At 49.7% G+C, this 25,001-nt stretch overlaps 1 protein-coding gene across 2 annotated transcripts; it reads right to left on the bottom strand.

Annotated features, from left to right (window-relative positions):
- Positions 1-1,335: 1,335 nt before the first annotated feature.
- On the bottom strand, positions 1,336-24,293 carry LOC133273790 (transmembrane protein 151B-like). Of its 2 annotated transcripts, none has more exons than XM_061462323.1 (2): positions 23,623-24,293; positions 1,336-4,586 (listed from the first exon to the last, which is right to left on the bottom strand). In XM_061462323.1, the coding sequence occupies exons 1-2, from the start codon at positions 23,710-23,712 to the stop codon at positions 3,171-3,173; spliced, it is 1,506 nt and encodes a 501-aa protein (XP_061318307.1). In that variant the 5' UTR covers positions 23,713-24,293; the 3' UTR covers positions 1,336-3,170. The 2 variants fall into 2 exon arrangements, with proteins under 2 accessions (XP_061318307.1, XP_061318308.1); XM_061462324.1 differs by lacking the exon at positions 23,623-24,293 and adding an exon at positions 5,198-6,308.
- Positions 24,294-25,001: the final 708 nt, after the last annotated feature.

Here is a 25,001-nt window from a genome sequence, read left to right as displayed (position 1 = left end):
TATGGTGTAGCAGACCGAGGATGGCTGCTCAGGTGTTTCCTGAGTGGGTGATTTGCTGAAGGCAGCATATTCAGCCCCAGGCCAGAACAAGAGCTGCTCCCAGCCTTTCAGTCACCACTGGAGGCTACGGCAAGTGACAGCAAAGAGCTCTGTGTGTGTGAGGGCTCTTGCAGCTTAGGGATGACTTCTCAAATAAATGCCCCAAAGTTGGGCCAGAACACAGGGAGTGAGGAAGCAGAAACCCTCTGTGCTTTCCAAACCCTGCCAACGACACAGCTTGAGAGCTGCTGGATATTACATTGGCTTTTGAGGACACTAAATGTTAAACTCCATTCTCTGCCCAGCCCATCATAATAATGGGATTGCCAGAGCTCGTTCACGTCAGAATATAATACTGTTTAACGTGACCACTTCTGAGGGCCCAAATATAGCTCTCCATTCTGAAATACATATGGGACCAAAGTGGCCATGCCAAGACCTTGGATGTGGTATTTAAAGCCACAGGTGGCTGCTACAGCTCACAAGAAGACTGAAGCTCACCCTGGCTGCGTCTGGTCTAAGCTTGCCATAACTGAGTTATGCTGTTCATTTGGGAAATATCATAGCTGCAGCTGAACTCTGCTCTCTTTTAATTTATACCAAATCTCCTTTCTTGTTTTCCTCCCTACCACCTCCTTCAGTAAGAAACCGTGTTGAAATATTCCAGCCTCTCTGTTTCGTGAAGTTTCATCCTCCTCCAGCTCTTACATCTTCCATATGTGCTGGTTTTAACTTTCTGTGTGAGTGAAGATGAGGACAGGGAGCCATATTAAAGGATTGCATTTACTTTGTCTTTGGAATGCAAGTAAATCAGGGATGAGTCTGAGCTTTGAGTCCAGGCCTGATCCCCTCCTAGTTCCCAAACTCTCCCAGCTCTGCCTGGGGGTGGTAGGTGGCACGGTGGAGATGGGAGAGTAGGACTGGGTCACTGTAGGGTGGATTTACACCCTTTGGTTTTTTCTCTAAGTTTCAATGTTACCCAGTTTGGCGCCAGCCCAAACGTAATCATTACTCTGAGCCCAAACCTGGTTCCTCCACATGTCTGGGATGGTTATTCTTTTTTAAGAGGTGATAAAATAACACATCATATGTGTTATCCATCTTCTGCGATAAATGCCAAGCTGTCAGAACAAAAATGTCACATAAATCATACATAAAGTATTTATATTAAAAAAGATCAACTCATATGAATTTAAACAACTTTCCTGGTGGTGCCATCATTTGCAGCAGGTTAGCCAGGTATTGCCAATGCTTCTATTTCTGGAGTTGAAATGAATACAGCACATCAAAATGGAGTCATCAAACCAAAACAAAATGTATTTAACACAGTGCAACAGTCAATGCCATAAGAAACCACCATATAAGTATGCAGAGTTATAGATAATTTACACATATGACTATGACTTTACAAATCTTAAATCACATGTAGGTGCACACAGAACGGACTTGGGAGGAAGCATTTGTTACCAGCCCTTCTTGGGGCTCAGTTTCTTACCTATATGCTGCAGGGTGTGACAACACTTTGTGTGCTAAAGTGACAGTGTTGCGATCGTATTGCATTCTCCTGTGAGTCACGGTGGATAATAATCTCCACCATCCACACAACAACATGGTATGGAGCTTGCTCAGCGCATGACCATCCCTTGTGGGATGGAGGTTTGCAGGTGCAAGGTCGCTGGCAGGTCCTCAGTGTGGCCATAAGCTTCTTGGGTTGGTCCCTGGCTCTTGGGGCTCTCCACTGGGCCAGCAGGGCAGCCCGCAGCCCAGAGCACAGCAGGACACCTCCTGGGTTTGGCATTGCTGGGACTAATTCCGGCAGGTGCTGCACCAGGGGAAGCCTTATGGGAAGAGCCATTATCCCAGCAGGAATGGCCGGTGGGGCTGGCTCCCGGCTGTGCTCCCTGCCTGGGGCTGGGGTGGCACCACATCCTGCTTGGGAAGGTGGGAAGGAGGCAGTGGGCTACTGGCCAAAAAGCCTTCCTAGGGCACACAGATTGCTGAATGATAACGTAGAGCAGTCCTGCAACTGCTCTAATAGACACTGTGGGTGGAAGAGCTTCCTAACAACTCCAGACTACCCCTGGGAGGGTTCATACCATATTTGCCTTTCCCTCTGCAGATCCTCTTGTCTTGTCCAGCCTGCGCTGCTCTGAGCAAGTGCTGGGAATGAAACAACCACAAACCAGACCCACGGTCCTAAAAATAGTGGCACTAACAGGACACTGATCTACATTAGGGCTCGTAAGGATTGCTAACAGGGGTGGAGCTGGGCAAGGTTAACTACAGCTGGAAATGCAGCAGTGTCTCTGCTGCAGCCCAGGCAGGGCAAGGTGAGCAAAGGGCATTTTGCTTTCTTGGTGCATGTCACCGCTCTGGAAAGAAAGTCCTCAGCACTTCCCAGGGGCATAGCCTGTGGTTGTGTCAGCAGTGATGTTTGTGCTGCAAATACCGTATTTTTGCCCAGTGTAAGGGAATTACACCCTGAAAGACACCGTGACTGGCAAACCCCCTGAAAAAATGGAGAGCAGATGTGAGAAAACTGAAATAAAGGAAAAAGGAAGATGAGGGTAAAGTGAGAGGAGGAGAACATGAAGAAAAGAGACAATAAATGAGAGAAGAAAAGGAAAAAAGACTGGTGAAAATAAAATGCATTAAAAAAGCAACTTGTTTGGGGCTTGCAGATGGTTACTCAGTGTCTGCAGATCTGATTCGCCTTCTGACTCTCGCCTTTTGCCTTGCTTTATCCGGGTTTCTTACCTTGCAGGGCATCCAGGAGGGCAAATACACTGCAGAGCACAGGCTTTATAAATCCTCCCGTGGCAACAATGCTGTGGCTGAAATGCAAAGAACAAGACTGGGAGTGGGATGGGAGGGGAGGCAGGGACCTGAGGAGCACAAGAAGGGGTGAAGAGTGAAAGGAAGAGGGGAACAAAAGCCTAGGGACACCAATGGAAGGAGGGAAATGAGGTTAGCTGTTGGTCAGAGGGACTACATCTTCTTGCAGTGGCAGGGGGAAGAGCTAAAGCTCATCCTGCTGACCACTGCAGGGACTGACACTTGCAGGCTCCCACTGGCAGCACCTCTGCGAGCCCCATCCCGGGGCAGAGGAGCTGGGGAATCATGGATTCACGTCACAGCGAGGTTTCCAGGCAGGAGGAGCGCCTGACATAGAAAGGCTGCCTGCTGTGCCCCTCGGGCCGGTGCACGATGAGCACGGGGAAGAAGCGGGCATCATGGTAGGTCGGGGGATTCTCATTGATGGCCAGCTGGCTGGAGTAGGAGCAGCACTGCTCGTCCTGGCAGCCGCGGTCAGCGATGCTGCTGCTGTGGCTCCTCCAGAGGCCTGTCCTGTGGGAGCCATGGACGCGGCACAGGGAGAAGCGGCTGGTGTTGAGGGAGAGGCGGGAGTTGCAGCTATGGAAAGCGTGGCGCGAGAAGATGGAGGAGGTGCTGGAGGCGCGGTTGCAGCGGTCACAGCCGTGGGCCGTTTGGCTGTACTGGCACACTGCATAGGCTGGGGAGCTGGCCAGGTCCATGAGCATGGCCTCCGAGTAGCTGGGGATCAGCTGCCGGTTGGTGCAGATGTGCCACTCCAGCTCCGTGCTGTCCTGTGTGGCGTCGCGGGGCATGCGGTATCGGTACAAGGGCTCCTCCACCGCCGTGGGTGCCGTGTACTCCAGGCCCAGCAGCTTCTCCACGTGGTAGTGGACGTAAGCAGTCCGATACTCTATGAGTACCCTGAGCGGCCACGAGATCATGAGGATAGCTGCCACCCAGAAAGCATAGTGGGACACGTACCATGGGAGGTGATCCGGGTCCCCGTAGGCCATCATAAGCTCTTTGAAGTCCACGTTTTTGAGCTGCATTCCTTCCCTCACCTCCATGTAGTCATCCAGACCCTCAATCTCTGTGAAGAAGTGAGCCCTCTGAGTCAGGTAGGAGTTCTCAGACTCAGTGTTGGCAAAGCTGAAGCACTTGGTGAACCTCAGCTTGGTGGCTGTGTAGCTCTCCAGGCCTAGGAGCTCCTTAGAGATGTCCTTGTATCCACAGTGAGAGTAGTCAAACTCAGCTTCAGCCACGTGGGTGTTGACCCTCTCATGGTAGACCTGTGTGGTGGTGTAGGCATCACCGTTGCGGTAGCGGGTCACCTGCCGGGTTCGCCGCACAAAGTGGTAGCTGATGGCCTTCCACCAGATGCACGGAGTGGCTTGCTGCATGCGGTTGATGCATTCATAGACACTGTCCACATCTGCCTTGTACTGCAGCTCTCTCTTGACATGGCAGTGCCAGCACTCTACCAGGTACACCACGTACAGCATAGAGAGGAAGGCCAGCGGGATATAGACGTAGCCGTCTGAGCATGGGCTGTCATGGTAGATCATGGACTTGCCCTTGAAGGAGCTATCAAAGCTAAGCTTGGTGACCCGAGCCAGCTGACACCAGGCCACTGCACCCAGGCAGCCATACATGAGGATGGAGAGGAGGAGACATTTCCAGTGGGACTCCCGGCACATGCAGGCACTCAGGGACTGCTTCACGGGGCGTTGCTTCAATCACACCACCGGGGAGGGGGAGAGAAAGACAAAGAGAGAGCGGGGAACCTGTCAGTCACGTTGCTTTTCACAACACACACAATGAGTGTTGCCTTTGAGCCTGTGTCTGGCTTTTCTCTCGGGTGCCTGAGGACTGGGACACCACCCTGCTTAATATAAATGGGAATATAAACAGAAACACCGTGCCAGAGACTGAGGTCTCTGAACAAAACTCCTTCCTTGCTTCCTCCTGGCTCGGGGAAGCTCTCTGCTCAGCAGTGACTTGCGTGTCCGCACCCCAGTTGGATGGGTCCCTCTGAAGGGGGTGAGGCAGGTCCCAGTCTTTCTCCCTGCCTGGACCGAGCAACATTTATGCACTCCACCATCTTCCAAGGGCAAGAGGGCTTCAGACTACATACCCAGCTGAAAGCATGGGGCTGTGGGCTTGCCCCTTTGCTCTGTGGATGCCCAGTGCCTGGGTTCTCAAATGCTGCTGCTGGGGAGGCTCAGGAGCAGCATCTGCTGCAGGGCTGCAGCTGCACGGGTCGTGCCAGCACAGAAAGACCAGCGCTTAGTGGAGCTGCTGCCTGACTCAGAGCTGACTCACACCCAACCCTGAAACCTACCAAATGATCAACACCATTTTTCTTGGAGGTCAGCCATCGGGAAAATTACTAGATCCAAGCACATCCAGTCAAAAGGATTGTCAGGATTACAGCATGGTGCAGAGTAGCTTCAGGCTGGTTAGGAGACAGCTCTAACCTAAAATACCTGAAAGCTTAAGCATTGGAGTTAAAGGTGTACGAGTGGATATTTAGAACACAGCACATCCATCCCTTTCAAGTCCCAAAAGTTGGGCTGGGAGCAGAGCCAGAGCTCATGCTCTCGTACTCCCACTGCTTCCCCTGGGATGGCATGATTGCGGTCCTCACCCCAGCCGTGATGCAGTGAATCAGCTGCATTGTCGTGCTATGTTGGGCTATAATAAAAAGTGCCGAATTGAGCCAAGCAGTTAGCGGAAACAGAGCTGTCTCCCTGCAAAGAGCAGAAGCAGAGTGAGTTACGTTACTGGCTGGCAGCCAGCAGAAAGTGCATGAAACAGACCCCCCTTTGCTTTAGTAGGTGATGTGGAGGGCTGCTTGCATCCCTCTTCTTACTGCCATCCTCTGCCTCACCCCTAACTCCAAGGAGATGACAGTGGGAAAGCAGATCCACACTGATTTTCATGCAGCATCATGCCCTCTGCTGAGCCTGATTTCATGCAAAAATAGAAACACAGTTACTCCTTCTCCCAAGGGGACGCCTCTAATGCATCAAACTGCTCTGTAGATGCCAACAGATGTTAGGTTTGGGAAATGTCATCTCTTTCTTTCTCCATGGATAAAGTTCTCCCCTAACACAGCTTATCTCAGACCCACAGCAGTCAGGAATCTGTAAGTAATCTTGAACCAGCAGGGAATTTAAGGAGCAGCAGACTCAGGAAATACTAGCACAGCACCACTAGAAAGAAGAGTTTACTGTCTTCTCAATGAGATGGAAGCATTGGCATCTAACCCTGCGCGGCTGTAAGTCAGATTTAATACTGCTTTCTTCTTTTCCTGGGACAGAGAACCACTTCTAAGTAACTACAGGTTTTATGGCTTTCTGTGAGCACTGCCAAACTCTGGGGTTTGGTTTTGATTTCATAGCTTCGAATCTGACACTGTGGAAGTACAGAGTAATTTTTCTGATTTAGGGAGCTACACAGTATGCATCTGCGGCAACTAAGGGCAGAATCTGGGCCTGATTCTTCCTGATGCATCCAGAAGGAGTCTGGAAAGAATTTATGTTCTTATCCTGAACTTTTTGTATGTGTGGATGTGTCAGAATAAAGAATAATTATTCTGGGCTATATCCTTTTTACAGTGGCCAAAATGGGTCTAGAGAAGCTGAGTGGGTTATAAAGGTGTCCTGGGGTCACCACGACAAAAGGCCATGGTACATTAACTTCTCTGTAGATGCAGCAGTGCGAAGATATTAGTACAGGTAAGAATTAGGACTGTTTTCCTCGGCCTCTTGCAGGAAACCCTCAAAGTGGCTTCGGGTAGTCCCCAAATCAGCTGAAAAAATTACTATGGGAGCTTTGGGGAGTGTCCTGGTTTTGACTGGGATGCAGTTATTTTTCTTCCTAGTAGCTGGTGCAGTGCTGGGTTTTGGCTTTAGTTTGAGAATAATGCTGGTAACACACCGATGGTTCAGTTGTTGCTCAGTAGTGCTTATCCTAAGTCAAGGACTTTTCAGTCTCCCACGCTCTGCCAGTGAGGAAAGGCACAAGATGCTGGGAGGGAGCAGGGACAGGACACCTGACCCAAACTAGCCTCAGGGATATTTCATACCCTAGAGCATCGTGCTCAGGATACAAACTGGGGAGAGCTGGCCAGGAGACGCCAATCACTTCTTGGGGAAGGGCTGAGCATCGGTCAACAGGTGGTGAGTGATGGTACTGTGTATCACTTGGGTTTCCTGAAGTTCATTCCTCTTCCTCTCTTTTTCCTATTATTATATGTCACTTTATTTCAGTTATTAAACTGTCCTTATTTCAACTCGTGGGCTTATCTTCTTCCAGATCTCCTCCCCATCCTAACAGGGGAGTGGTGAAGAGTGAGCAAATGGCTGCATGGTACTTGGTTGCCAGCTGGGGTTAAACCATGATGGGGTGAGTCCCCAAGTCTAAATGCAGTCACTGAGAGTTTCATCGTTTGAAACTCTTGTCAAATTCCCACTGCTCTATTCCTGTGTGGTTACTGCCCCAATACGTAAGCCTCTACCTCAGCCATACACTGGACTCCAGGTCAGAGCTCATGGGAAATCCTATTCTTTGTCTTTTCTTGACACAGAACTGGAGTTTCAAAGAGCTATAGTAATACACTGTAGTGAAGAACTGCAAACCTCTGCCCTTTTCCCAAACCTGAATATTTTCCAAGATGAAGAAAACTCTAAAAATGAACATCTCCATCCAGTCACCGGTACTGTGCAGAAGAAAACACCTGGGCAATATTCTAACACAGGAATTTTAGTTCACACTCAGTTTTCCACAGGTACGGCTCATGTAAAGTCACATATGGTCAATGCTGTGAACAATGCCAGCAGGCCAAGGAAAAGATGCCCAGCAGTCAGTTTTAGTGGGGGTGTTTCAGTACTCCGTGCAGCTCCAGGAACCCCAGTTTTTTCTATGACGTGTTTGAAGCACTGGCAGCCTGGCCATGGGCACAGCCAAGTGAGAGGCTGTCCCACGCCAGTTAAGGCACTATTTGCCAAAGGCACTGCAATCCCCACCTTCCTTTTATCTCTCTTCGCTTGACTAACAGCTTCTCTGCTCTCCGCAGCTCTGTGGTCCAACTTGCAACCCACAGGTTGGCTTCTGCCCAAGGGGTGATTCAACCAGCCCCACTAGTTAGGGCTATCAGTGGCCATATCAGAGTGGGCAAATGCCTCCTAATGTGCTTAGCTCCAGGAGATGCCAACTCCCCTTTGGGGAAAGAGATGGCTCTGGTCTCACCAGCGCTGGAGAAGCACCAGGCTGGGCTGGCAGCAGCTCAGAGGCTTGCAGGTCCAAGATGATATTTCTGTATGCATCCTTTGGACACTCTTCAAAAATGGATCAGCCTGAGCCACTATTCTTCACTGTTCTCACTACAGCCTGTAAAAAAGGCACCTTCTCTGCCTCTTGCATTAAAATGAAGACGTTCAGCCATAGAGCCCACTGCCTCATCTCTGATTCACACACCTACCAGTCCAGTTCAGCAGGGCCTTCATGTTCAAAACCCTTTGGGACAACCACAGTTCCTTTCTCCTGGCTCTTCTCACCCACTGTCTCAAACCCTCCTTTGTTCATAAGCAAATCCCACTCTCCGCAGGTCCTTGGTTATAAAAAGGATCTCTCCTCCAGCATCTATGCTGTTCCTATGAAGCACTTCTGTATTCAAAAGTTCTGAATACATTCGTCTGGCCTCTAGCCCCTTATTTCTCCTTCCCATTGCTGAAATAAATCTAATACAATCATACTATTAGAAACACTATTAAAGTGTTTGCAAGCAAGACATGAAATGGAACACAATTACAATAGAAGTATCACACAGTCGATAATCTAATAAGAAGATACATCTTTCCATCTCTCTCTGCATAAAAAATTCCTTAATATCTTAAAGCACTGCTCCCAGACTTTATTAATTAACATACCACCTTCCTGCAAGCATAATGCTTGTGGTGCTACGTGGAATTTTCTCCTTTCTGTGCACAGTGTTTCGGATTGAAACAGGGCAAGCTTGTCTTTCTGGATGAGTACAATAAGCACTTGAGGAAACTAATAATTTCCATGATAACTTGGGCCAGCCAGCAAACGGGAGTTGCGTCCTTTCAGGAATGCTGTGGGATCTGAGTTGTTTTGGTGTGGAACAAAAGCATAACCCCTGCAAAATGTTAACAGAGAAATGTAATTGAAGAAAGCAAAGACAGAGCCTGACAGAAAGCCCAAGCCAAGCAGCCTGTCCCAGAATAGATGGAGGCTCGGTCATCAGGCACTTGGCCTGTGGTCTAGGACTCATGGATTTGGGTCTCTAACCCAAATCAAGAGAGGTGTCCTTCCTCACCTGCTTGTGGGGGCTTTGGGCTTTGCTTCCAGTGTTAACCAGGAAAGCTCCTGACAGAAGATTAAATGAGACACAGGCTGCCCAGAGAAGTTTTGGGTGTCCCATCATTGGAAATGTTCACGGTCAGGCTGGATGGGCCTTTGAGCAACCCAATCCACTGCAGTACGTCCCTGTCCATGGCAGGGGGCTTGGATTAGATGACTTTTGAAGGTCCATTCCAACCCAATTCTGTGATTCAACAACTACGTCTGTGCAGAGGGATGGCTTTGCTGAATCAAATATTTCGCCCACAAGGTCTCAGCCAGCACTGATGACAGTACATCTTCCTGGTTTGGATGGAATGCTGTGAAGAAGCACAGCTGAGCTGTCAGTATCACTGTTTGTGAGTTTCACGTTAAAGCACATGCTGTAAATAACGTCTTGCTACACTCTGGCATGCTGCTGAACAGCTTTTAGAGGTATTTGTTCTCACTGCACATGACTGGATTGGAAACTCCTGCTAACTCTTACCTGAACTATCCATAATTACAAGCCAAAACTCACTTTACTCTTCCACCCCTAAAAACAACAACAAAACATTTCTCCAATTCTTTAGCAGATCTTGGCACAAATGAGGAAAATACCATGGGCGAGAGGTGGCACAATCTGGTGCCTTGTGGGTTTGGGGACAGCCCTGTCCTGAGCTGGCCCTAGCCCCAGGCATTCAGCCCCACACTGCTGCTCCACATTTGTGTCGCGGTGTTTTGGGCCATCATTTCCAGAAAGCTCAGGCAGAGCAAAGGATTTGTGCATGACACAAAGTGAAGAGGCAGCTCCACGTCCTCCCATGGTCTGTTTTCTGTCTGGTGGCGTGGAGCCTTCTGAGACACTAAATGATAGATGCTATTTAATTTGTTGCTGCAGTTGGTGGAAAATAGTCTGGAAAGCCCTAAGTACTGACAGAGAACTGGAATTTCAACTGACACCTGCAGCAGACAGGAGTTTCCAGGCTGGCAGCATTTCGATTATTTCTCCTTCGAGAGAGTTTTGTGCAGAACTTAGTTTGCAAATGATAAAACACCCCGTCAGTGGCTGAAAGGGCAATTGCCTTCAAAGACACCCTGCGATGGCAGATGCCCAAGATCAAAAGCAGGTATGCAAGGACTGGCGTGGAGCCTCCCGTGTTCAGGCACGCCCACCCTGCACTCATCCTGGCTCAATAGGAGCCAGGCTGGGTTCTGGCTGCAGGAACCATAATTAAAATCATTAAAACATACTCCGTGTCACAGCAGCATCCAGGTTTGGGCTGTTAATCTGGCCTATGTGTAAAGGGGTGAAGAGAGAAGGGAGAGGGAAGCATAGCATGGCACATCCCCCACTTCCCAGCTGGAGCTGAATGTGCTCTGATGGCAAAAGCATGGATCTGGTGACCAGGGTTTCGGCACTCTGACCCCATCCCTTGGCTCCTTGCAAGTGACCAGCATTAAGAGACAAGCAGGTATGTTTTAGCTGGTAAGCATCCTAAACAAGCCTGCAAGCAACTGCATTGGGGGTCCCTAAGAATGCTAAAGAGCTATCCCCTTCAAACCCTGATTTCTCCTTAAAAGGCGTGTTTGAAATGTAAAAACCTGATGTTAGAGAATCAGAACAGTATATTTCTGGGTGAGCAAACTGTGCTCGTGTTTCTAGGTCCCTTCCTCTTGATGGGTACATAACTAACAAATTTCCAGAGCACAGGTCAGGGTGGTCGGCATGTCCCTGTTCTTCCAATATGGTCTGCATGTCCCTCCTCCATTATCAGGAGGAGGAAGGGCCACCCTCAGAGATGCCCAGACTGATTCCACTAGCACAGTGGGCTGCCTAACCTGAAACTGGTGCCTCTGCTTTATCAGTAATGGCTCACCGCTTTTGCTGACCTCTGGATATATCTGATAGCAGGACTCACCCACGAGCCATGTGGCTGTCCCTTGGTGACGGAGGGGATTCCTAGGATATAGTAAACAGACAGACAGTTCTTTAGCACTTACAAGCAGTCACAGCAATTTCTGTTTTCAACCCTGCAAGGCTATTCTGGGTCAGGAAGGTTTAGGTTCTATTACAACCCAAGCTACGTTTACATTTTAAGACTGGGAGACACTATGCCTTCTCTCTGTAGTATCTCACAGGCAATGAAATTTCACTCTATAGTCCTATCTACAGCCCAGTAACTTGTGGTTAGGAAAAGCTATCTTCCACAAAGACACTTTGCTTTAAACTGAGAGATGAGAAGAAACGAAGAACCTGAAATCCCCTTTGTAATTTGTTCTGGTGATGGATTTTTACTGGCCCTGCAATTTCACCTCACTTTGTCCCCCATTCATGGCAGTGGGATGCTCATTCTTCAGGTGATAAAAGATGCTTTTCATATGAGTGCTTTCTCTGAAGACACCTCTCCATACTAATTGTGACACCTCTCAGCCTCCTTTTTGACAATTTAAATGGGTCAAGGTCTTGAAGTCTTTCACTGCACTGCTCTAGCTCTTTTTAGTGCTCCGCGCTCCCTCCAGCACCTTGAGATCCTTCTTAATGTGTACCCTGCAAGTGGACACAGGACTTCACTTATTTCAGTGGCATCATATCAAAACATAAAATCACCTCCTATTCCCACTCATTTCCCCCTTTTTACTGTCTCCAAGTGTGGCATTAGAAAATTTTTGCCCAGCACCAACCCAGGGGTTCATGTTCAACCACTCACACACTTTGTTCCCAGTCACTGTTTCTGAGGACGGCTCAGCGGTGGCTGCACTCTCCACCCTGAAATGTGCAATTTCAGACTTGGCTTTGCAGTGAATAATGAAATTATCAAATGAAGCAGATCCCTCTGTAGGCCTGTGCTCTTCTCAACATTACAGACCAGCCTGCTAATGTTTGTGCCAACTTTAAATGTTACCAGCAGTGATTTTATGCTAATTCCAGTTGATAGTGCTATATCTAGTAATTATTCCTGCAGAACTCTGCCAATCTAATGGCTAAATACCCCATTAACTTATACAAGACAAATGTCTTCACAAAGCTGAGTGTCAACCATAAAAACAAAGCTGTGAGCATTACATGGACACTGAGGTGCTCCTCACACTTCTCTGCCACCAGAGTAATCCTATACTCAGTCCTACATATAATCCTATAAGAAACCCTCCCAAAGCTTCAGTGGATCACATTATCACCAGGCCTGCTGTTGCTGTACTATCTTCACCAGTAACTGTATTGTACTGCGGCAGTATGGCAGTGTGGGCTTGAATCATCTCTTCATTTCCTAGCTGCCTCAGTACTGCTTGCAGCATGCAAATGGTTATGGTGACAATGATAAACCTCTTGTTTTACCCACTTCTGATTTTGCCTGGCAAAATAAATTTGAACTTAAAGTTGCCAAACTGACCCCAATAGTGGGGAAGAAACAGTCTGTGAGGTCCAAAGGTTAGGGACCAAAGTATTCTGGAGTCACGACCTTTAAACAATTGATGTATAATTTTGTCTTATGCTTACTATTTCTCTATTATCAAAATGTTTTTTTCCCCCCTCTTCTGTCAGACTTCATTCTTCAGTCTCCTTGAAAACTCCATCATAAGCTGTATAAGCAGGCAATATGCTGCTACAGCATGAATTTATTCTGATGTTTGTTTTGTGGACAGTTTGGGCCCCAGTTTGACTGCCTGTGTCTGGTTTGCAGCCAGATATCTGGGTTCCCCAGTTTCAAAAGCTTTAAAATTCTCCTTTGGGGAAAACATGCCAAAAGTGTTTCCTGTCCTTTTAAACCCCTCTTGTAAAGCATTTGCCCTTGGTGGCTGACCTCAAGAGCTGCAATTTTACTGAAGCAAAATGCCATTATGTCTAAAATGAAAGAATGAGAGAAAACAGGATAGTGAGATGTGGCCTGAATGAAAATAGAGAAATGAGGGAGAAACACAGGGAGTGGGAAGAGGTGGAGGACAGAAAAGGATAGCCCAGACATGCACCAAGTGACAGCGGCAGAGGCAGGGACCAACAGAGACCAGCCAGCCTGAGCAGGGGCAGGAGGGAATTGGGCCCAGAGAAAGGACCTGGGTGAGGACAGACAGGGAAAGCCCTGAGCCCAACAGCACCAAAGCATCCTCTGAGCCAGCAGTCCTCCTGGCCCATCGGTGACCTGGAAAGCAGCTACCCCTGAATGGCTGCTTTCTTGCTGCTGGAAACTTCTCCAAAACCCAGATCTCTGCCCCTATCTCCTCCTCACAGCCTGTGGGTGTGGGATAAGGTTGTGCTAAATCAGGGCAGAGATTCCCATGGAGGTGACAGTGTGCTGCAGGGTTGGCACTGCAGCTGAGTCTCAGTGAGAAGTACAGCACCACAGCATCCTCCTGCCCTCCACCAAGACCTGGTTTCAGGGCTACAGGGTGACTTTAACACCATCTTTAACACAAAATGTTCTACCTCCTGATGGACATGGCAGGACATAACACAGAGAGGACCACTGAGTCCTTGCTAGGCAAGCCCTAGGCTGTGCTGTTAACCATAATTGAGGTGAGCTCTGACACCAGGACGAACCTCTGATGCTGAGAAAGGTGTCACCATTTTGCAGTGGACAAGGATGATATAAGGGGAGCCAGGAGATGTCCTCCCCCTGTCCCCGGGCAGCCACAGAGAGGTGGGTAAAATATCATCTTCCAGCTCCTGAGGTGATCCTAGTGAAAGACTGGCCCAAGAAGCCTGGGGTGAAGACAACTGCAGGAAGAGAGTTAACCTCTTCTTGCTTTCCAGGACCAAATGAACTCCTAGGTCAGACACTCATGAGCACAGTGAAGAAGGAACCTGCAGGCTATGCTACACCAGACATTGGTGTATAATGGGTAGAAGGGCTGGTGTACGATGGGTAGAAGGGCTCCTCCACCTGTGACTCTATCTGGGCTCCACATGGGGCATCAGTAATAAGGCCTGGGAATAGGGAGATACTGCAACAGTCGTCTCATAAATCCCTTCCTAGGGACCCTGAAACAAAATCCCTCCTGCCATCCATCCAGAGCAGCAGGAAGCCCATTACCCCTAGCTCATGCTGAGCCAGTAGCAAGTGCTCTCAGCGTGGAGGGAAAAGGAAATATAAGGGATAGAAGGCAACAGGAAAAAACATTTTGCATCAAAGACAGTTTCCCTCCCGTCCTTGAACGGTTGCAATGCAATGCAACTGCAATGCAATTGCAATGCAATGCAGCACATTGGTTGCTGCACGTATATCTTGGATGCACCATTTGCTCTTCTGCCATGAAACTCCTGTGAGAATGAAAACTTCCTGCAGTTCAGGACCACAACATCAATGCCCAGCAAAAAGATGCTGTTACTCGGTTTTAAAAGGATAACCTGCATGTACTCCACGTGCATCACTGACTCAGGCATTCGCTTCAGCAGTTGCCCTCCTGTGGTGAGCTGAGATCACTTGTTCTCTCATTGTTTAAATCCCTGCAGAGATTCAATCTTCTCCTTCCATCAATGGAGCTGTCAGGGAGAGCATCTCAGGGTGGGAAGGTGCACAAAATGGTAGCATTTAATCCTCTCTCTAGCAGAGCCTATTGTAGGACAAGACAAACCAGGAAAAAGCACAGATCTTGCTGATTCACTTGAATTTCAGATGCTAGGATGTCCCTGAAATACCATACAAAGACAGCCTGGTATTTCACACCATTCACCTTCACGAGTTCACGCCACCATGAGGAAAGCAGAGGTGAGGACAGAAGAGCATCCAGCCCTCTAAAATGTCAGATTCAGAAGAGCTCTTGCAGGATACTTCTGAGGTCTTCAAGCAGAAATAAAGGAAATTCCAGAAAAGAAAGGCATTTGGATCCCAGCCAACATATATGCTGCCCATTGCAGCAGGATAGGGAAGCCATTCACTAAAACACAAGAGTACGTACGCAAGTAGCATGAAGAATTTGTCCCTAGACACATCCATGGGTGATGCTCCTGCATGCTGTTCCAAGGAAATCCGTGCAGTTACATTTTCAGTGCCAAGGAAGCCTAGCAACAAAGTGGTCACCATGGGCAAAACAGAAATCAGGGCTATTTTAGTGGCAGCTTCTTACAAGCTCATGAAAATGCTAAACTAATGAAATTATCCCTTTCCCCCTAGATTGCTGTTGTTGTTGCGCCTGGCTTTCAACTCAGCAGCAACGCAAATAACATACTCTGGGGGCAGAGGACTTTTCCCAGTAATGCCAATGCTGGGAATGAGCTCCTCGGGAAAGAAAAGCTGGGATCTGAGCTGCCTCAGAGCACAAGAGTATCTCCAAGAATGATTATTTTTTCTACACTTTAACCACCATTATCCTTAGCTCCTATTACCCACTCTAAGTGTTTCCTACTAGATTTTACAGCTGTAACACCATGGCTTACCTCAACACTTAACAGTCAGCCGATAACAGCATCACATATCCTCAGGGAGCTGCTGGGATGCAGTACCACAGCCCCAGGGGATCAGCTAGGTGTGACTTACTGGCTTGCAGCTTGTACTGATGTTACTGGTGGCTTTGCTGAACACCAGCCAAGGGTAAATAGGAATGCAGATGGGACCAGCTCCCATTGCTTCAGTCCAGAGGGATGGGGACAGTGGGGAGAAGGGGACAGTAGCTACCTGTCAGCCTCTATGTGCTTGAGAAAGTCTCATTTCAACAGGAATGCTGCACTGCCTATTTTACACCCTCCTTTGCTCACAACATGCAGCTCTCCAGGGGTGGGAGAGGAGCAAGCAGTGATAGGAGGCTGGTGGTGCTGAGCGTAAGTGTTTTCCCCTGTGCTGTGCACACAAGGAATCTGCAGTAGTGGATGCTAGAGCCATAGTTCAGTGGTGTACTAAAGTCCCTTCCCTCTCCTGGGTCTCTAAGGCTGCAAGGTGCTCTTCTCATCCTTGAAGAGTGCATGTCCTGTGCCACAGTGTTCTCACCATTGCCATATGTCCTGTGTGTCCTGCCTGACCCTCCCTCAGTCTCAGTGTGAGGAAGGGAGGGACTGACCTGCAACCAGGCTGAAAATCAGCCATGGATCAGCTTCCTTGGGATGGAAAGTGGGGAGCCAGGAGGACACAGCCTTGTGAAGAGGAAGCCCAAGGAGTGTTAGTTCCTCACCAGCCTACTCATTGAATGCCTCTTTTTAGAGTCATGGCAAGTGACAAAAATACTTCATTGTTATGAATACCATTTAATCTTTGCTTACTTTAAAGGAACATGCTGAGATTTAAATGGGGATAGAAACAGGTCCCAGGTCCTCACAAGAAATATGATCCAGGACTGATCCAAGCTCCAGTGAAGTTTCGGGAAGTCTTTCAAAGGGATCTGTGACTCAAGCTTTGTCCAGAACCATGAAGTTTTATTCTCACTTACTTGCAATGCCATCCTTTCACCTAACAAACCCAGAACAGGGTAGCTCTGTGATTTGACCTCTCAACCTCCATCCTTCCCGTTTCCCACGTGACCTCCCAGTTAGAGCCTTGCCAGGCTCATTTCATCAGAGGACCTACATCTCCATGGTGCTGAGCTGCTGCAGCTCATGCTGTGGCTGTGCCAGATCCCTCTGCTGCTGAGCTGAGTACTTCATGATAACATCCAGCTACTGCTCTGTCAGATTCGGGGAGTGTTTCCTCATTGCTGCACCTTTCTGAACACAGCTGGGACCTCAGCGCTGTCATGTTTCCATATAATGGTGCGCCTGTTAAGATGAGGTAGTATCCCATCAGATAATGCTTCCCTGTGAGGCATGAGGTTTCATCATAAACACCACTTCTCACTCCCTCTTGCTTCTCTCTGTCACACATTCTGCAATCACATGTGAGAGCACAGCAGGTGAAAACTCCACTAGAAATTCACTTTCAATACCTAATGGTTAAAAGGCATCCTGGGAGCCAGGACACCTGAGTTTTATCTCTTGACCTGACTTTGACCCATGGCACAGCTTCAATACACCTTCTTATACCTCCTGAAGACACAAAGTGCTTTCACATGAGCATCGCAGCAGCACTCTCCAGGAAGGCATCTCATCTGCATGTGAACTGTTGCATCCTGCCACTTTGAGTACCAGCTGGTGGGAAGCAGGGCATTTAGCTCCTGCCATGGCCTGCAGACAGACTGTCATTCCCTCCCTTTCAGCACAAGCCCTTATTACCCCCTTCCTCCAGCAGGTACTGGCACTTCAGGCTGGCCACCTCACCTTCAGGTAGCCACAAGGGGCTGTTCTCCATCTTTAGGACCTTGGAGGGATCCCATGCTGGCAGATGCTACCACTCCTGCCTCTGGGGTCCTTTGTACTCCCTCTGCCCATTGCAAGGTGAGAAGACTTGTGGGCACTGAGACTCTCCCAGCTCTTGTCCTCCAAGACACACCATACTGGTTTGCAAGAGCTACTCAAAGGAACGCACCGATACCTTATGCTGAATCACTTTTGTTACCACACTAATTGAATGCTGTACTCCACAATTCCCAGTCCAGCTCCTAAGGGCAATCAGTTTCGTGGGTCGAAAAAGGCCTCCAGCCACAAGTCCCTTCTCTCCCACAGCCAAATATACTGTGAGCTATCATCCCCTTCCCTGGTAATGTCAGGTTACGCAGACTCCACATTTGCAAGTCACCCCCATTACCTACCATTATCTCCTTGCCAGAAGCGTGACTTCATGATCTGCTCTCCGCCCTTTGCTGTCAGCTCCCACCCTGCCAGTTCCCACCCTCACCAGTGGCTGTTTCCAGCCCCTGCCTTTCCCCAGCCCAGAACCACCAGTCCTTCCTTAACCAGGCCTCCCCAGGCTGGATGTTGGACCAGGATGTGCAACACCACAGCTGTATAGAAACAATGCTGTGTGTGAGCTGGGACTCCCTGCACATTATTCACCTGATGTAAAGCCGCAGCAGTCAAAAGCTCAGGCATTCTGTGCGTTGTAAGCCCCTCCATCCTCTCCTGGTGTCACTTACGACATTGGGAGAGCGGCTGCCAGGTACACCAGATACCACTTCACAACCTTCACTCCACTTGAGGCAGGTGCCAGCTCCTCCAGCCTTCCCACTCGCCATCCTGTCCTGCCCCTCTCTGGCTCTTCTTCTCCCTGCTTTTGCAGCTGGAGACAGGATGTGCTGTGGGCAGCGGTCAGTGCTCAGGGAGGCAGCCTCTACCCCTGACCTGCACTGCTGACCCTGTTACAGCCTTGCTGTAACACCTATTCTGCTTAAATGAAGTTACCCTATTAAAGAGTTTTGAGTAGTTAACAAAGCCATTACAGCAACTGTGACCTCAACAAGGCTTCACTACGTGCTAGATTCAATTTTACAGTTCTTAAGCTCAGAGGAGCTGAATTATTAGAGTCTGAAAGTGAACTCTTGAGTGAACTATATTTTCCATGATCAGAGCTTAAAAACTAATTAAATGCTTACCCACGCTTTTGTGAAAAGTAGAACTCCTGCTGTAAGTGAAAGATCAAGCACAGTCTTATCTACAGTGCAGGGACAGAATCACTGTAACAACTTAAAGGGCTTTACAGTGCTGATGACAGCTTGGCAGCCACTAGTTTTGGTTTTAACTCCCTATCATGTGCTAAGACACACGTAAAAACAAGCCCTACTCACTATGGATACGTGGGGATGTTCCACTCATTTTAATCCCCACATTGTCCCTAGTCGCTGGCAATGATTTGAGCTATTTTCTTCTAAGGCATAGAAAGAGATCAGAGGAAGACTCACGCACTGTTCCCAGGGAGAAGATGCCTCCTACCTCTCTCTTGCAATGGTTTGCATTGATTAAAAAGCATCCTTGGTATCCACACTTCCCTTCTGGAGGGAGATCATCCTCTGGGGTCTCTGAAGTGAGAAAGAGAGAGCAAGGAGAGTATCTGGGGCTTCAAAAAAGGGTGCAGACCCACTGTTTTTCCTTTGGCAGCAGGTGACTGCATCCACCTGAGAGAACAGCATTAGAAACCAGGTCTGCAGGGGATCTGAAGAGTCACCTGGTCTCTCCTTCCCCCATGAGACAATATCTATGTACTTAACAGATATTTGCCTAAATTGCCATTATAAACCTCTGATGGTGGAGCTCCCTGAGCTCCCCGGTTGCTCCAGCCAGTGCTCCACTGAGAGAATTCCCTTGCTGGAGGAACCTGGGAAAGTCAGCCAGAATAAGCAACTCCCTCCAGTTCAGACATGGGGGCAAGGAAGCACTCTCTGTTGGAGAGGGCAGAAGACTTTGCCCATAGAAACCCACATAGCTGGAGCCTGCATTGCCCTTCAGAGCTCAGATACATCCATTTGATGTATCATATCTATTTTTTCCAAGCTCTTGACAGCTTCTTGTGTGAAGTGCAGAGAAGACAGACAACTTCAGGGCACCAAGAACAGACATGTGATCAGAAGATAAAGTGGGGCAATGAAAAGAACAAAAGCACAAAAAAGATGTGATGCCTCAGCATGGATCTTCTTATGACAGGATCTGCAATGCAAATATCGCCTGGAACTCCAGGATCATGAAGTAAAGCTTTCCAGTTTCTCCAATGCCACTCCTGCTGGACTTCATCTCTATGAGGGAGACCATCTGGATCAAGGAATGAGGTGCACTCCTTGGGTTATGACTGCTGAATAAACCCAGGGCAGGAGGGGTAGAAAGGGGCTTGTCCTGTTTGAATCTCACTCAAGACTGGAATATCATGCACTGCCCTCAAAATAACTGTTTGGTCAATGGTACTCATTTGGGATGGTGACAGTCTTCCACCAGGCTAACCAGCAGCTAACATTCAGGGTGTTAGCCGAGCAAGTCTTTCACATGAGGTTTGGAAGAGCTGAGGGGAAGGAAAAAGCAGAGATTCCCTAGGAGCCACATCTCACATTTCCTGCCCATCCCTGTTGGCAGCGCCTGCTGGGTCAGTGCCCTGTGCAGCTCCTGGGGGAAGGTTTACAAGGGAAATAAACCCTCCCTGGAGGTTGGTTCCTAATGGTCCTTCTGCAGCTTTTACTTAAAAGGTAGTGGGGAATGTTAGCCTCCATCACAGCCTCTGTGCCCTTGCTTCTCTCCATCCCCTGCTCAAGGATGTCACAGAAGCACTGGGCAGTAAATGGGCTCCTGCAGAGAGTGGGGCTCACCATACTCTGGGTATCTGTTGGTGAGGAAGCTTCACCTGCCTCAGGCCTGATAAACCCGAGAGGCTTCCTGCCTTGCTTCCTCCACCACTGCTCAACCCCATAGATAGGGACAGTGTAAAACTACCTGGTTTAAGTTATGAAATGCCTTATGCCTGATGTTTTCAATGTCATTTCAATGACAAATAAAGTAAGTGTTTGACATTCATATTGGGGGAAATGGGTAAAAACCCTGGAGAACTAAGTGGAGCCAACTGCCCAAGTAGAGGGTGTCTCTCCAGTGGCACGCTTAAGAGGAAAGGACCTGGCTATCTTTTGACCTGACATCCCGTAAAGCTGTAGCCTGGAAACAAGCTATGCTTTCTTAACTTGTAACACCCCTTGGTGCTCTCATGACCACAAATAGGACTTTTCAAACCAGCTCCTGCTGCATTTTGCAATGGCAGTGAGAGGCAGATGAGACAGTTTTAAGTGCCCCCTCTCTTCTGTAACATCTCCATCAGTGAGCTGATGACCGTGGGTTTCAGGAACATCGATCCACGAGGTTTTCCCCCCTTATTTCTTCAAATAACTCAACTGATTGCATTATGTCATGCCCAATTAAAGTTCCTAAATATGGAAGAGAAGATAAAAACAGGCATGGACAACTGCTGTTTGACTCTGCCAGTACAGACAAGACAAATACGTATTTCAAAATGTCAAGCGGCTGCTGCTTTCAGCTTTCTTTAGTGATTACTTGGCTTTGGTAGCAAATAAATGATGTTTGTATGCAACGGCTTTACTTCCCTGGGAAAAAAAAAACAATTTCCAGCTAAATTCCAACTAGATTTTAAAGACTCATACATTTAAGACCATTTCTGGATTGAGGTGTAAATTGGCAGATATGCAGAAAAGTCACTATCAGCTCTTCAGTGCGGGTGTCGGCTGTCACAGTAAGAAGTAAAGCAAGAAAAATAATGCCCACTGCTTAACCGGGGCAGTACCCAGCAGCAGGTTCTGTTACCTCAGACAGAAAAGTAAAGGCAAGTATGTCCAGAGAATCCATCCCTAGCAATAACATTTGGCAAAACACATCCTTTCCATTCCCTCCTCTCAAAAGATCTTGATTCTGTTTTGCAGGTTTGATGGGCTGGTAACTAACACCGAAAGCGCAGTCATTCCAGGTCGAGCAATCAATAACTTAACGGAAGAATACCCAAACCAGAATACTGGCAGGTAATCTGAGGGCTTGCTCTGACACTCTGCAAAGACAGCAGGAAACCCAAGTGGCCTTTGGCAGAAGAGGATGAGGGTTGCGGCCGGTAACCAAAGAGCCTCTCTTCTCCCCACACTGTACCTGCACCTTTTCTTGTTCTGCTTTCCATAATAAAGATGTAGACCCCAGATACATTCTCTGTTACTAGCTCAGGGTTTTATATCACATTGATTTGTTACCCAACAAAGGCAATTTTCAGTCACTATTACGATTTAAGCCTGTGCATTTGATCTAAGTGAAATCCATAAATGACAAGACTAATAGAGAAGCCCATGCAATGCCCATTTAATACCAGGCATTTAAATGCAACTGCTGGTCCTAGTGCAAAAAGGCTATTTACATAGAGATGGGGAAAGCACAAGGAAAAGACCAATATTGTAGGACTGCAGTGTTAAGCTATTGCTGTTACTGGCATTTGAGATATAGAAATATGTGTGGAACAGAAGAAAAACTGAGAGCAGGATGACTGAAGCAAGATATAATGTGCTTAGCAGAGAGTTCAAGTGCTCTCATGTCTAGAAGTGTCTTGGATGTTTTTATGGTGGACTTAATACATTGAAAAGCCTTCTGTAGCTCCTGGTTATAGACCAAATAAATCAAAAAATCCCTCCCAGCATCAGCCATCCACTGATCTTCTGCAGGGCTGTAATTACATTGGGGAGCTCTACTGCTGGAACAGTGGGATCCTGGATCCAGCCACAGCTCTTCACAGTGAACCGTGTCACAGGTCTTTAAAAAGCAATTGTACAGGAGAAAACCCCAATTTTCACCCATTGAGGGCAGTTTTTTTCAACTTGAGCTGCAAAGTGAATTTTCTAATACAGGTACTTTTAAAAAGTGCTGGTTGGTTTAGGCCTCAGGGTACTGTGTCTTCATGCAGGGTTTGCTGTGGCTCCTGATTTTGACTACAGGGCTGAGACTGTTGATGAGCATTGGGACCTGTTAACAAAAGCTTTAAACAGATTAAAGGCACACAGCAATATTACAGGGTTGCTTTCACTTCTGTTTTCTCTTTTGTCTGCCTCCTTTAAGGCTGCTCTCTGCATCCCTGGCAGAATGTGCATTTATTTGCTTTAACTCCACATTATGAAGAAAGTTCAGTCACTTCCATGATCTGCACATGGATTACACGATGTAATAGCAGACCTGTCAAAACAGTTGGGAGCAAGGGCTATATTAGGCATAGAAGAAAATCTCAGGCATCCCTAAAACAGGACAGCTTGCTGTCCCCAGTGTCCAGGGCTGTATGTGCATCGTCACCTACTGCCACAGAGCCCTGCAGCTCTGTCTGGCCATGTCTTGTGGCTCAGAATTTCGTGTCAACACTCAGACACATCCATCATTCCATCCCCATGATGCGCAAGGCTTCCAAGCTGATCCGAAGAAACACATTAATCTGTATTTTCGGCAGTGTTTCCTATTGCAGGTTAGACAACAGGAGTGCATAGGCCCTAATGGGGAATGAGAGGTTCGACCATGTCCTTCAGTTCAAAACACTTGAAAGCCACGGAGCCCCTGGCTGCAAACCCCTTCCCTTTGCTCAATGTGCCTCCCCCCGCCCCGCCAGTGACACCAGCGCCCCGCAGAGCTGCAGTTTCTCGGCCGTTTCAGAAGTCCCGGGGAAGCGGTGGGCTCTCCCAGGCCAAACCCCGCGGGGCTTATTCAGCCAAACTTACACTGGACAGGCTCCCTTCCCCTCACCGCACCGTTTGGAGCCGAGCCGCCGCACCGAGCCCGGCGCTGGGGCCCGTCGGGAAAGCCCCGCAGCACCCGGTGCGGCCACCGAACCCGGGGGGCTCGTTGCGGCCCGGGCACTGCAGGGCGCGGTGGGCACCGCACCGCGCACCGCGCACCGCACCGCGGCGGGGCTGCAGGTAGCCGGGCGGGTGGCCAGGCTGCGGGTGGCTCCTCAGCTCCCTCGCCCCGCAAACACCTCCCCCCCTCCCCCCCCAGGGCACCCTCCTCCCGCCGCCGCTCCCCGGTTTCCCCCCCCCCTCGCCCCGCACCCCGGCCCCGCGGCGGAGCTGCCTTTGCCCCTCCCGGTCTCCCCCTGGCCCGGGGCGGGCGCCCCCGCCGCCGCTCACCTCCTCCCGCACAGCGGCGGCGGCCCCCGGCGCGGGGGTGCTGCCCGGCCCGCTCTCAGCAGCCGCCTCGGCTTCCCCCTCCGAGGACATCCTTGGCCATCACCGGTGCTGGCAGCGGCGGCGGGGGCTGCGGGACCCCGAGACAGCGGAGTCCCCCGCTGGCCGCCCCCCTACCCGGGGCCGGGGCGAGCCGCACCCCGCGCCCAGGGCGGCCCTGCCGGGTGCTCCAGGCTCCCTCCACCATCCCAGGCAGGCGGGCAGGGAGGGAGGGAGAGAGGGAGGCGGCGGAGGGGAGGAGAGAAAGACGAGGCGGAGGGGGGGTGCCCCTGCAGCTCCCGGCCCCCCCAGGTGGGCAGGCGACAGCCCGGCGGCTCCCGGAGCGCCTCTGCGGGAGGCTGGGAGCTGCGGGGTGCGCCCTCCCCTCCCTCCCAGCCCCTACCCTCCCCAGGGAGCCCCTTCTCCTCCCCGGGGCGCCCCCTCATGTCTCCTTCTCGGGATCAGCCTCGCTCCCCCTCCGCGGGGTGCACCCCGCTCTCAGCGCATCTTCGCCGCCCTGGCGACCTCTCCCGCCTCTCTCCAGAGCCCGCATCTCGCCCGGGCTGGCAGCACCCCTCGGCAGCAGCAGCAGGAGGAGGAGGATGATGAAGGCTACCCCGCGGGAGCGCTCCCGCACGGAGCCGACAGATAAAGTTGCCCTGCGCTGCCCCGCTCTGTCCCCGGCCGCTCGCACAGGGGGTAGAGCGCGGAGCTGCCGCTACTGAACGCTGGGGCTACCCCAGCTCCTCCAGGCGCAGCCGGGGAGCAGCAGCAGCCGCCAGTCCTGCTTCACCCCGTTCACGGCCGTGGGATTTCTGCTGCCTCCGGTGCGATAGGAGCGTTGGCGCGGAGCTGCCCCGGCCCTGCTGCCCACCTTCTCCTCCGTTCTCCCGGAGGAGTAGCTGGTGGAGGAAATGGAGGCACCCTGCTGCTCCTGCCCCTTCCTCCCTTCCCTGCTGCCTGAGCCTTTCCTACGGCTTCATGTGCCTCCAGCACAGGTCCCCGTTTTCCCCAACTGCAGCCTCCTGCGAACTCCCTGCACTGCCAGTATTTCCTCCTCCCGACTGCACCCTGCTCTCAACGCATCCCGTCATTATCTCCTGCTGACCAGAACTGGTGTACTGCACCATCTTATCTCTGCATGTTTGCCTCATGTTTCATTACAGTCTTTGCCTTGTGAGGCTCATCTCATTTGATCCGTTTCTCTCCTTGTGCCCTAGAGCAGTGTATATTTTAAATGCTTCACAAAATCTTGCAAACAGGCAAGCAAACACACTTGAAGCATCAGCCTTCACTTTAATATTCACACCTCAACTACTGCCACAACACGCTTCCTGCTTTTC

Source organism: Pezoporus flaviventris, unplaced genomic scaffold, assembly GCF_033815535.1.
Source record: "Pezoporus flaviventris isolate CSIRO_AGI_PZ_B2104156 unplaced genomic scaffold, CSIRO_AGI_Pfla_v1 ptg000035l, whole genome shotgun sequence".
Classification (NCBI taxonomy): Eukaryota; Metazoa; Chordata; class Aves; order Psittaciformes; family Psittacidae; genus Pezoporus; species Pezoporus flaviventris.
The sequence above is the reverse complement of the archived record's forward strand: the minus strand, read 5'-3'. Positions and strand labels throughout refer to the sequence as shown.